Source organism: Lactuca serriola, chromosome 5 (genome assembly GCF_051521515.1).
Source record: "Lactuca serriola cultivar US96UC23 chromosome 5, Lser_US96UC23_V15, whole genome shotgun sequence".
Lineage (NCBI taxonomy): Eukaryota > Viridiplantae > Streptophyta > Magnoliopsida > Asterales > Asteraceae > Lactuca > Lactuca serriola.
In genome coordinates, this window is record NC_136412.1 from 285157906 (window position 1) to 285171417 (window position 13512).

At 40.0% G+C, this 13512-nt stretch overlaps 1 protein-coding gene across 1 annotated transcript; it reads left to right on the top strand.

Annotated features, from left to right (window-relative positions):
* Positions 1–9000: 9000 nt before the first annotated feature.
* LOC145050586 (uncharacterized) lies at positions 9001–9960 on the top strand. The gene has a single exon (XM_078998812.1). The coding sequence runs from the start codon at positions 9001–9003 to the stop codon at positions 9958–9960; it is 960 nt and encodes a 319-aa protein (XP_078854938.1).
* The last annotated feature ends 3552 nt before the right edge of the window (positions 9961–13512 follow it).

The following is a 13512-nucleotide window of genomic DNA, read 5'->3' on the forward strand; positions in this document are numbered from 1 at the left end:
CGACTTTCGCCTTAACGGGGAATAATTACATTTAGAATTAGCCTTTTTATGTTCTTGGTTAGTTATCTGAGATCGAGAGACGTACCCAAAATCTACCGGTTTCCTTGATGCTTCTCCCTAAGCATTATAGTTAGACTCCTCCTGTGTCCTTGTCTTTTCCTTCGGTTGGGCAGTCCTTCTTGAAGTGTCCAATCTCACCACATAGACGGCAAACTGGATTGGCCGCCACATTGGTGGTTGATGTAATAAACTCAACCGGGGTTTTGCAGACGCGATCAGTATGCCCCATCCTGTGGCACCTAGCACAATAGAGTTCCTGGCATACACCATGATGATGGTAGCTACACTTGCTATAGTGGGGAAGGTTTCCTAGGTATGGTCTCCTAGGTGTAGGGATGGAAGGGTTGGCAGGGATATTGACTGTCTCAGCTCGTTGCCCTTCGGAAGGTCCTTGAGTCGACGCACTTCCCTTCTCGATCTTGATCTTTCTCTTCAGTGGATTTAGTTGAGGTTCTTGGGTGTCTGGGTATGCAGGCGTTGGTTGCCGCTGTCTATTACTTGGATCGGAATTTCTGATAGGGCTCTTGCTAACATTGGCGTTGTTAGCATTCAGTTGAGCCATGACAGCTGCTACGGCTGCCGAGACCGCAACTTGGAACGTAGCTTCATCGAATAGGAGAGTCGGTTTCTTGCCGACGGATGGGTTAAGCTTCCTCGGAGGCATGGTTTTCCTACACGGAAAGGAAAAAAAGCTGATGAGAGACGATGGTTAACCCTTAGACGTATCTATCCTTACTATGTTAGGCCTAAATTTTCCCGTGCTTCGGGTATTGGTTGCCTGAGTGTCGACCTACATCCCTATGATGTAGTCCTGGTATGCAAGGTAGGAGTATGAGTATCGGAAAAGCCATAAGATGCGAGTCGTTCCTACTAAGTTACCTTTATACTCGGAAAGGTTTCACTCTCCGGCCTGGAAAGATTTGAGAACAGTTTGGAACGAAAACCGCGGGAAGAGAAGGCTCATGAAGACTTATGGCCAAACACTCTCAATAGAGGTGTTGGGATCCGCTCTAAACGTGTTACTGGCAACGGGAAAGGCGAATTACCTAACACATAGCATGAGTAGTGTGACCACTAACTCACTAAATTATATTATTTTATGGGTGTATTAGCGTGACGAACACGAGGAAAAGACACTTCTCGAGTTCCATGTACTGGCTCCCTCTGTCTACCTCGTAGCTTTGACTGGGATCGGCGTTGGTTTCCTTTGGGTAGTTACCTAGGGTTCTCTCCTCGCGAAGACATATTGAATTTCTACTCCGCCTTACTTCTGAATCCGACTCTGGGTGTCATCTCTTCATGATGGATGACTGGAAATCTCGGAAGTTTAGGCGAATTTCTCACCGATGTCCCTAAGAAGATATAGGCACTTGGTGAATTCAATAGTCTCGACCTGGTTCATTTATTTCCAAACTGGAAATCTTCTCAATGAACCTCTTCTGGGTCTGAATCAACTCTTCTACCGAGTACTGAAGTGGATAGGGTTTTCTACAGGGTTCGTGCGAGAATGGAAATGTCTAAAGAGTCCTAAGAGATTATTAACATTTCACTGAATGATCCATATCAAGTCCTGCTACGATTACACAGGGTATACAAATCATATATAGCTTAGATCCGATAGGCCTTCGAATATGTGGTACTACTCGATATCCACATCCAAACAAGGAAAAGGAAGTAGAGCGAAACCACACATTCTTAGCCTATATTAAAACATAAGCTATACTAAAGATAGGTTAGGCGTAGCTCACTTACAGCGGGTTTTCTCGAAAACCGGGCTTCGCTGGAGCAGCGTTCCCGAGCCGAAAGGCTCTTTTCTCGGGACTCTGGGAGCCTCGGGGCTTCCTTCGGGTGCTAGGGGGTTTACCTAGGCTTTTAGGGGGGTTAGGGGGCTAGAGAGAGAGTCTAGAGAGAGAAAGAATAGTTTAGGAAGGTGTGAAGAATGAGGGAACCCGAAACCTCTATTTATAGGGGTGCTGACTGGTCTACTTGCTGAGTAGGGGGGACCTACTCGCCGAGTTGGTCCATGTGGTGGCCTTCTGGTGGTGACACGTGTCCAATTCTGGTGGTACCACGTCACCCCCTATCGCGTATCAGCCTTCAAACTTAGAACAATCATAACTCTCGCATACGAGCTCCGTTTTCGACGTTCTTTATATCCACGCGTAGGTAAAATCAATATCTACAACTTTCATTTAGACTCCGTCGGCTAATTCTCGACCGATCTCAAATTTAACAGTAGGAGGCGTTTAGACTGTTAAATGACCGCGAAGAATTCGTAACTCCTTCATACGAACTCCGTTTTCGTCCATCTTTTTACCGTTGAGTTCCTATTAATGAGATCTTCAACTCTCATTTAGGTCGCATAAGCCAAAAACCGCTCGAACTAAAATTCGAGTTTCGGGCCGTGCACTTCTAAGCGGAATCTTAGAAAAATCATAACTTCCTCATACAAAGTCAGATTTGGGCGTTCTTTTTATCGGCGCTCTTAGTTTAACATATTCTACAAATTTTGTTTAGATTTCTAAGGCTAAATCTTGCTCTATCATAAATTCACTATTTACGCTCCCCGGTGCCGTGCCGGTTTTGCCGTAAAACTTCGACGGGCCATAACTTCTTCGTTATAACTCGGATTTCGGCATTCTTTATATGTACGGAAACCTTGTGACATACTCTACAACTTGGTTAAGATTATTTATTCTAAATAATCTTTTTGTCGAAAAGTCGTTTTTGATCCCTACTGCTTCTAATTTGACTAGCCCGGATCAGGAAATGGCTTGCTTAGAGAGCAAGTCGTCGCCCTAGGGTTTCTGGGGCTGGCCTGTGGGGGCCCGTTTTATGCCTTCTAGGGTTTCAATACCTATAAATATAGCCCCCTAGGAGCCATTCAGAACACACACGAATTCTCAAAGCTCTCTCCATCTCTCTGCGTTTTTTCTTCTAGTTTCCGAGTAGTCGCTTTATGTTTGTCGATTTCTAGTGCTGTTGGAATATCGATCTAGCTGCATTAAATCCTGGGGTTTTAGTCTGTTGCTTACAGCCTATACAAGCGAAGTAAAAACCTTTAAGGACAGGAATCTGATCCGTGCAGTTGCTTCAAGATCAATTCAGCTATCAACAGGTCGGTTTTACTTTTCTGTCTTGTGTTTAATTCGTCCAATAACATGTCAGTCTTCTTCTACCTTTCTTATAATCAGATCTAGTCGAGAAGAATAGATATAGTTTCTGGACGAAACTTGGTAAATTTAATAATAATAATTGAATTTATTATTCGCAACTAATTGACATATAATTCACAATATTATTTGTCGGTTTCCTTGCGTGTCTTTTAGTTTGATATACAACAATCTTAAAGGTTTTTATTTGTGATCAATCAACAGACTAATGGACACTACTGCTAGCCTCCACTTCATGAACCAAGAGTTTGCCAAACTTGACCAATTCGATGGTCAGAACTACACCCGTTGGGCCGAAAAGGTCAAGTTCATGCTTCATGTCTTGAAGCTCTCCTTTGTGTTGGACCCAAAACTGGCACTAATTCCTGAAAATCCAATTCCCAAGGAGGGGGAATCTGTGGACCCAGCGGTCATTGCAGAACTGGAAAAGCAAAGGATTCTGCATAGAGAATCCAAGGAATTGTGTGTGGGTCACATCAAGAATTCCCTATCTGATCGTCTCTATGATCTTTACTCGCCGGTCAAAGATCCAAAAGAGCTATGGAATGCGTTGGAACTTAAGTACAAGGCACATGAGGAAGGTACTAACAAGTACCTTGTGTCCAAGTACCTTGAGTTTCAAATGGTTGATGACAAATCGATTATGGAGCAAGTGCATGAACTCCAAGTCATGGTCAACAAGTTGAACGCACTCACCATCTCTCTTCCAGAACTCTTCAGGTTGGTGCGATCATCGCAAAACTGCCACCCTCGTGGAAAGATTTCTCTAAAAGAATGATGCACAAGTCTGAGGACTACTCCTTGGATGATCTGATGAAACACCTCCGCATTGAGGAGGAAACTCGCATCAGGGACAAGAAAGGTAAAGTTGGACAAAGTGTGCATCAAGTGTCAGCTGGGAGTTCTAGCCACAAAGGCAAATCTGGGGGACAGAACAAGAAGAACTTTGGACCCAAGAAACAAAGCTTCAAGAAACCGGGTCATCAGAATCCTAACTCAAAGCCAAAAAGGGCCGGTCCTTGCCACGTCTGCGGAGAGATTGGGCACTATGCAAGAGAATGCAAAGATCGCAAATCAGTACCGGTTGCACACGCAGTCGAGAAGGTGACTGACATGGTGGCCAGTGTGAACCTTGGAGAGATTTTCATGATCTCCTCTCTTACTCGAGCAATCTGTGCTCGAGGTTGGTTCATGGACACTGGAGCCATTATGCATGTTTGTGGGCATCGAGAAAGCTTTAGCACCTACCACCCCATGCCACAAGGGACGGTTGTCGTCTGTGCTGACGGCTACAGAGCTGAAGTTCTAGGAAAGGGTGATGTTCGGTTGAAGTTCACACGTGGTGAATGGGTGACTCTTCGAGATGTTCTTCATGTTCCTACCATCTCGAAGGGTTTGGTTTCTACGGACAAGTTTGACAAGGGTGGGTTCAAGATGGTGCTTGAGAGAGGCAAAATTGTGATCACTAAAGGCAGAAGACATGTTGGGAGGGCGAACAATACTTCGGGAATGTATCACTTGTGTCTTAGTGATGAAGGTAATGTGAGTGTTCCTAGTGTTGAGTGTGGTGTTTCTAGTGTTGCTAGTGTGTCGGGTGTTGGTAATGATGTAATTGATGGATTGGTTGCTAATGTGAATGAAGTGAACTTTTCTGGTTATATTGTTTGTTCAATTTCTTTATGGCATAAACGTTTAGCTCACACTAATGTTAAAAACATTGAAAAAATGCAATCTAAAGGTATGTTAAAATATGACACAAAAGATTTTGAAAAATGTGAAACATGTGTAAAATCAAAGTTCACTAAGAAACCATTTCCATCAGTTAAGAGAAATACATCTTTACTTGAGTTGATTCATTCTGATATATGTGAGTTAAATGGAATCCTTACTCGAGGAGGAAAAAGGTATTTCATCACATTTTGTGATGACTTCAGTAGATATCTACATGTTTATTTGCTGAGATCAAAAGATGAAGCTTTTGATGCATTTAAACGATATAAGGCTGAGGTCGAAAATCAACTTGAAAGACACATCAAAATTCTTCGCTCGGACAGAGGCGGAGAATATTTCAACCAAGAGTTTGACACATTCTGCGAAGAGAATGGAATCAAACATGAGAGAACATCACCATACACCCATCAACAGAATGGTTTAGCTGAAAGAAAGAACCGAACTCTTTGTGAGATGGTCAACTGTATGTTGAACCAATCGGGTCAACCAAACAATCTGTGGGGGGAAGCACTACTAACTGCTTGTTATGTTCATAACAGGATCACTAGTCGTGTGATTCCTACAAGCCCTTATGAGTTGTGGAAAGGTAGAAAGCCTAACCTAGACTATTTGAAAGTGTGGGGGTGTGTTGCTTATTATCGGACTCCCGATCCTAAGCGAACCAAATTGGGAGCACGAGCTAATAAGAGTATATTTATTGGATATGCTCAAAATAGCAAGGCTTACCGATTACTAGATATTGATTCTGGTGTTGTTGTTGAATCCAGAGATGTGGAATTCTTTGAGGACAAGTTTTCTAAGGATGAAGAAAACTCTAGTCATACAACACCTACAAGTACCTCTCGAGAAATACTCCCACCTCCTCCCATTGTGGAGGAACCAAGGAGAAGTACTAGGGATAGAATTAAGAAAACCTTTGGAGATGATTTCTATTTTTGGTCGAAGGAACACAAAAGAAAGTGACGAGAGAGGTCATCCTTTCAATTAATTTGGATGATGATCCTAAGACCTTTACTGAAGCCATGACGTCTCGGGATGCTCCTCTGTGGAAGGAAGCAATCAATGACGAAATGGATTCAATTATGGGTAATGGAACTTGGGAGTTAGCTGATCTACCCAAGGGGAGAAGACCCATAGGATCCAAATGGATATTCAAGAAGAAATATCATCCTGATGGATCCATATCTGCTTATAAAGCAAGGTTGGTTGCAAAGGGCTATAGGCAGCGAGAAGGGATCGATTATTTTGATACCTATGCCCCAGTTGCTAGAATTAGTTCAATTAGAACTCTCATAGCAATATCAGCTTTGAAGGGATTGTACATTCATCAAATGGATGTGAAGACAGCCTTTCTGAATGGTTATCTCAAAGAGGAGATTTACCTGGAGCAACCTGAAGGTTTCGTAATACCTGGACAAGAAAACAAAGTATGTAGACTTGTTAAGTCTTTGTACGGGTTGAAACAAGCTCCTAAACAGTGGCATGAGAGATTTGACACCACTGTGACTGCCTTTGGTTTTCAGCACAATAGTGCTGACAGATGTATTTATTCTAAACATACATTTGATTACATAGTAGTTATATGTCTTTATGTTGATGATATGTTGATCATTGGCACTCACCTAGAAGGTATTCTTGAGACGAAGAAATACCTATCCTCGAACTTTAAGATGAAAGATCTTGGAGAAGTAGATACTATTCTTGGTATCAAGGTGAAGAGGACAGCTGGTCAGATTTGTCTGAGTCAATCTCATTACATAGAGAAAATTCTGACAAAGTTTCAACATTTGAACATTAAGGAATTTAACACTCCTTTTGATTCAAGTGTGAAACTTAAGGTGAATTCTGGTCGAGCTGTGGCCCAACTAGAATATGCTAGTGCAGTTGGGAGCATGATGTATGCTACTCACTGCACTCGACCTGACATCGCATTCGCTGTAAGCAAGTTGAGTCAGTATACAGTTAATCCAGGGACGGAGCACTGGAAAGCAGTGGGTAGAGTACTAGGATACCTGAAAAGGACAAGTACTTTTGAATTGACATATTCGTCATTTAATGGAATACTTGAAGGTTATTCTGATGCCAGCTGGATTGATCACACCAGTGATTCAAAATCCACAAGTGGTTGGATTTATACTCTAGCTGGTGGTGCTATTTCTTGGGCGAGCAAGAAACAGACATGCATAGCTCATTCAACGATGGAAGCTGAGCTAATTGCCTTAGCAGCAGCAGGCAAAGAGGCAGAGTGGATTCGAGATCTACTTATGGATATACGTTTGTGGGATATTCCGATGCCTTCAATACCCATGTACTGTGATAGTGAGGCCACACTGTCTAAAGTATATAATGCGGTATATAATGGGAAGTCAAGACATGTAGGTCTGCGTCACAATTTTGTGAGACAACTAATTGAAAGTGGTACCATCAAGGTTGTCTATGTCAAGACAAGTAGGAACTTGGCAGATCCGTTTACCAAACCTCTGACGAGAGATATGGTTACATCTACCACGAGAGTCATGGGTCTAAAACCACAATAGAATTGTTTAGTGATGGAAACCCAACTTGACATTAGTGCTCCTAATTTTCAAGTTTAAAGGGTAACAACAAAATCACTAACGATAGAAGGTACTATCATTCATGATAGATCCATGTGAGGTAGGATAGTGCGTCGTTGCCGAGAACGAGGTTGAGTTACGACTCTTAACGTAGTTTTGGAGACATCTAAGCAACAAAGATATTGTAAAACTATGCCTATATGATCTAGAGGTGGTGTCGCCTCAAGTGAAGATTAGTGGTTTATCTTTTAAAGGGTCATGAAAAGGATTTATAGCGCATGGCCATAATAGCGCTCAGGGAGAACACAAATATGACTTGTGGTGTGTGGGGGTAAACCGGAGAGGTCATTGAGGTTCATGGTTTAAACCTATAAGGATACCATTGAATCGGTCTCTTCTTGTTTGTTCTCATTAAACTAGGGTTTAATCTTCGTGACACCTGAGTGACATCATCTGTCTGAGTGAAAGGAAACTTACCAACTTGGTGGGGGATTGTTGGAAATTTATATATAAAGGAATTGCAAGTTGGCAATTTCCTTTGTATCCCACATTGGTGGAGAGAAGAAACTTTTGAGGGTTTATAAGCCTATTCCTTTGGTAAGCCTTCAAAGGCTTTAGTGGATCAAAGGATTGGGCCAAGCCCACGCACGCGCCTAGCCTAGCCTAGCACTAGCCGACGCCGCGAGTGCGCGAAATGGCGCGATTTAGGCGCACTTTGCACTTCGCACGACGCATCGGTCGCTGGGAGCTGAGGAGCTTTTGTTTTTGGTGAGTTCGGGTCAAGCCGGTTTGACCAACCCGGTCAAATGGTTGACCGACGTTGACTTCGTGAAGGATAAGTCATCGGGGCATTCTAGAAGGATCAGGAAATGGCTTGCTTAGAGAGCAAGTCGTCGCCCTAGGGTTTCTGGGGCCGGCCTGTGGGGGCCCGTTTTATGCCTTCTAGGGTTTCGATACCTATAAATATAGCCCCCTAGGAGCCATTCAGAACACACACGAATTCTCAAAGCTCTCTCCATCTCTCTGCGTTTTTTCTTCTAGTTTTCGAGTAGTCGCTTTGTGTTTGTCGATTTCTAGTGCTGTTGGAATATCGATCTAGCTGCATTAAATCCTGGGGTTTTACTCTGTTGCTTACAGCCTATACAAGCGAAGTAAAAACCTTTAAGGACAGGAATCTGATCCGTGCAGTTGCTTCAAGATCAAGTCAGCTATCAACAGGTCGGTTTTACTTTTCTGTCTTGTGTTTAATTCGTCCAATAACATGTCAGTCTTCTTCTACCTTTCTTATAATCAGATCTAGTCGAGAAGAATAGATCTGGTTTCTGGACGAAACTTGGTAAATTTAATAATAATAATTGAATTTATTATTCGCAACTAATCGACATATAATTCACAATATTATTTGTCGGTTTCCTTGCGTGTCTTTTAGTTTGATATACAACAATCTTAAAGGTTTTTATTTGTGATCAATCAACAGACTAATGGACACTACTGCTAGCCTCCACTTCATGAACCAAGAGTTTGCCAAACTTGACCAATTCGATGGTCAGAACTACACCCGTTGGGCCGAAAAGGTCAAGTTCATGCTTCATGTCTTGAAGCTCTCCTTTGTGTTGGACCCAAAACTGGCACTAATTCCTAAAAATCCAATTCCCAAGGAGGGGGAATCTGTGGACCCAGCGGTCATTGCAGAACTGGAAAAGCAAAGGATTCTGCATAGAGAATCCAAGGAATTGTGTGTGGGTCACATCAAGAATTCCCTATATGATCGTCTCTATGATCTTTACTCGCCGGTCAAAGATCCAAAAGAGCTATGGAATGCGTTGGAACTTAAGTACAAGGCACATGAGGAAGGTACTAACAAGTACCTTGTGTCCAAGTACCTTGAGTTTCAAATGGTTGATGACAAATCGATTATGGAGCAAGTGCATGAACTCCAAGTCATGGTCAAAAAGTTGAACGCACTCACCATCTCTCTTTCAGAACTCTTTCAGGTTGGTGCGATCATCGCAAAACTGCCACCCTCGTGGAAAGATTTCTCTAAGAGAATGATGCACAAGTCTGAGGACTACTCCTTGGATGATCTGATGAAACACCTCCGCATTGAGGAGGAAACTCGCATCAGGGACAAGAAAGGTAAAGTTGGACAAAGTGTGCATCAAGTGTCAGCTGGGAGTTCTAGCCACAAAGGCAAATCTGGGGGACAGAACAAGAAGAACTTTGGACCCAAGAAACAAAGCTTCAAGAAACCGGGTCATCAGAATCCTAACTCAAAGCCAAAAAGGGCCGGTCCTTGCCACGTCTGCGGAGAGATTGGGCACTATGCAAGAGAATGTAAAGATCGCAAATCAGTACCGGTTGCACACGCAGTCGAGAAGGTGACTGACATGGTGGCCAGGGATGATTTCAGTAATTTACTCTTTTTTTTTTTATTACAGTGAAAGAGTTCCACTAAGAATTACGCCAAACCTAATAATAAAAATGCTTCAAGTAATTCATGAAAGGAATAAACATAATTGAAGTAAGTAGGCCACTTGTTTCTTCTTATTACACATTGTACGTTAAATATAGCTACATGCTTCCATTATTTGTTATTATAAGGTTTCATTTTGTTTAGTTCTTCAAATAATTAACTGTCAATTGTCATTTGGACAAAATATTTTTTCTACTGGGCTTCTTTAATTAATGTTGATTAGTTTCAATATAAATCAAAACAAAATGGTTGTTATTTAATTAACGTTGCTTTTGATGCATTTATATTGTAAGAAAGGAGAAACCATACGCTGTGAAGTGGAGAATGCTTCCTTTAATTATCTCTACATGTATCTATATGTTTTTACTGATTTATGCTATATGCCACAATATAAATGCATGGAGGATTGAATTGTATGGCTGACTTCAGACAAGGTTGTTGCTTCTTTAATTATGCAGTAAAGTCTCAGTGATCTAGATGCCGAACAAACAACTAGAAACAAAGGCATTGGAGTGTGTAGGAAAGACTATAGTCTATAGAGCTTCAAAAACACATGTATGCTATATAATTTTTTGTGTTTGGACTCGAGTTTTGGCCTAAAGTACAAGTGGGTTAATAGGTTTTATATGGTAGTGTAATCAGAAAATTGGGTACATATGACTGTGGCTATGTGCGTTAGTAAGTTCTAAAATGATATTGTTATTAGAAAGACATCTTAGACATGGTATGCTTGAAAGTATGTTGTTATTCTATGTGCTTGGATTGGAGTTTTATGTAGTTATTTCATTTAACATCACTTTCATTTTTTCTATTACGACACTAGGTTATAACCATAGACAACACGGATGAGAAATTTAAAATAATTTTAATTAAATTATAACTTAATTATTCAACATCGAAAAATAAAAAATAAAGTTAAAAATAAAATTATTAATTTCAAAGTACAGGTTACAGATGATAGTTATTTCATGTGATTCGAATAAACATCAATTGACAAATTAAATAATAATCAAATAATAAATAAATAATAATTCTAAATCATGTCAATTAATAATTTACATATTTATGTTATTTGTCTTTAAGTTTATAACTTAATTTTATAAAGTATGATTATAATCAATATTTAATATGTTTTGATGATATTTAGGACCAGTTGTTTAGGAAAAAAAAGTGATTAAAAATCTTGATATTGTGTAATGATATATGAATTATATTCACTTATAATTGTTAACAAATATTAATAAATTTAAATGACATTTTAAATTATAGTGAAATACATAAGACATTATCACTAACCGTACAGTAACAACTTCAAGACACGTACGTTAGCATAAAAGAACCCAATTTATTGCACTAAGAAGATACCCCCAAATGTCTATGGAGAGTGCGCATACTAGTAAAAGCCTATGGCAAAATCAGTTATCAGAATCAGATAAATCATGGGACTCTAGTTCAAACACATTAGGTTAAAAACCTTTTGCCGGCGTCGATTGCAAATCGAGACAAAGGTTGTGAAATTGGAAGTGTTATTCCAAATACGATGGTAAAATTCAACATATACTTTCATCTGTTATTCATATTTCTTCATTACAAAATCAGGTAATGGAAATAAATTATGATTTATAAACGTAAATATTTTAAAATTGAAGGTGTTACCTACGTAATTGTGGAGTAGTTCGTATTGGGATCGATACCTTCAGATTTGGGGGTAATGTGTTAGTCGTTTCCATCTCCTAGAAATCCCGCTGATCTCTAAGCAAGACAAACAACGCAAATGAAAGATTAATAAAACCAAGATCTGATTGAGATGAGTATTTAGAAGATGACGATGGTTTACAAAAAACCGTGACCTATTCGGAGGCAACTTGTTCAGCAAGATAACACGATGACACAACTTGTGGTAAGTGAAGTTGATTGTTTTTGTTTGTATATTTATTGAATTTATCATACATTTTTTAAATATGATGGATTTTTTATTTTATTTCTCATTCTTGACTTTTTATTTATCTATTGTTGACTGGTTTTCTTAATCCATGACATGAATGGTTGCATAAACATGGGGTGGCGGACAAAACAGGGCATAAAAAACTTGGGTGGTTGAGGTAAGGATGTGTACATCCATGCAATATATGAAGACAACAAAATTTGTAACTAAATTTAGTTAGATGTTTTAACAGTAGGGGAATCACTACCAAACGAAAGGCTAATAGCAATGCTACCATTTTCAAGTTCAATGCAATGGATATCCGGTGAGAATGGTGACTATTTTATATATTTTTATTATTTTTATTATTATTCCGAATTCTAGCAATAATGGTGATCTATGATTCATGGAAACGCCTAACATGGAGCCGCTCCCGTATCTGAAACGTGGGGGAAACGTCGGGAAACGTTTCCGGCAAGTATCGGTGTTAGGTCCAGTATTGTGTTGCGTCTATTGGGCTCGTTAGCTAGTCCATGTTTATCTCCGGTATGGGCCTGTCCATCCGTGAGTTTCGTAGGGTTTATTATAAATAGATGCTTGCATGCATCCTAGAAAAAAGATGATTAGAAACGATTAGAGAAGTATTGTTCAGCATATTCATCGTTCTTATTTTGTAACCCTAGAAGTCCTCTACAGCAGAAGTTCTTAGTCGAGCTCTGTTGAGGATTGAGTAATCTAATCATTCGACTCATTTTGATCCATACTAGTGTTTTATTTCCTTGCTTTTTACGTTCTTTACTTACCTATCACGAAGATCTAATCGATCTAAGAGTTTTTATAACTCATCAATTGGTATCAGAGCAGGAAGCTGTGTAATCGATACACTCTTTTCTGTGAAAGAGTTTACGATTAGGGTTATTCCACATTAACTATTATTTATTGAGCCGTCATTCCATAATCGACGTAACTCAGCATTTATTTGTTTTGCCCTAATATTACATATTACAAGTCTGATCTTTCAAACAGGTTAAACGATCAAGCATGGACGAGTCACAATCTAATCCCATCAATATCTCAAACAACATTGGATCAACGACAAAGATTCCTATTCTTTACACCCAAGATTACGAAGTTTGGGCGCATCATTTTGAAGATTATGTCATCGGATCTGAAGACAATGGATATCTTATTTGGGAAGTAATCGTGTCTGGACCATTTGCTCACTCAGGAACATCTAAAATCATTAAAACTCAGAAAGAGTACAATGATCTATTAAAGGATGTAAAGGACGTTGCTCAAGACGAAAAGGAAAAGCTTCAGTGCAACATTAAAGCACTGAGACTAATCAGATTCGCTCTTCAATCTGATACATTCAGGTTAGTGAGTTCATGCAGTACCGCTAAAGAAATCTGGGATAGATTGCGTGAGCTTTATTCCACAGATGAAGATTTGGAGCACTCCATTTTGACGTTGCTGTTGTCTGAGTTCGGTGAATTTAAGCAGAATTCTGATGAAACTGTTACTCAGACATTCGATCGCTTCAATCATCTTCTTAGCAAGATGATCAAACATGATATAGAAAGGAAGCTGATTGAA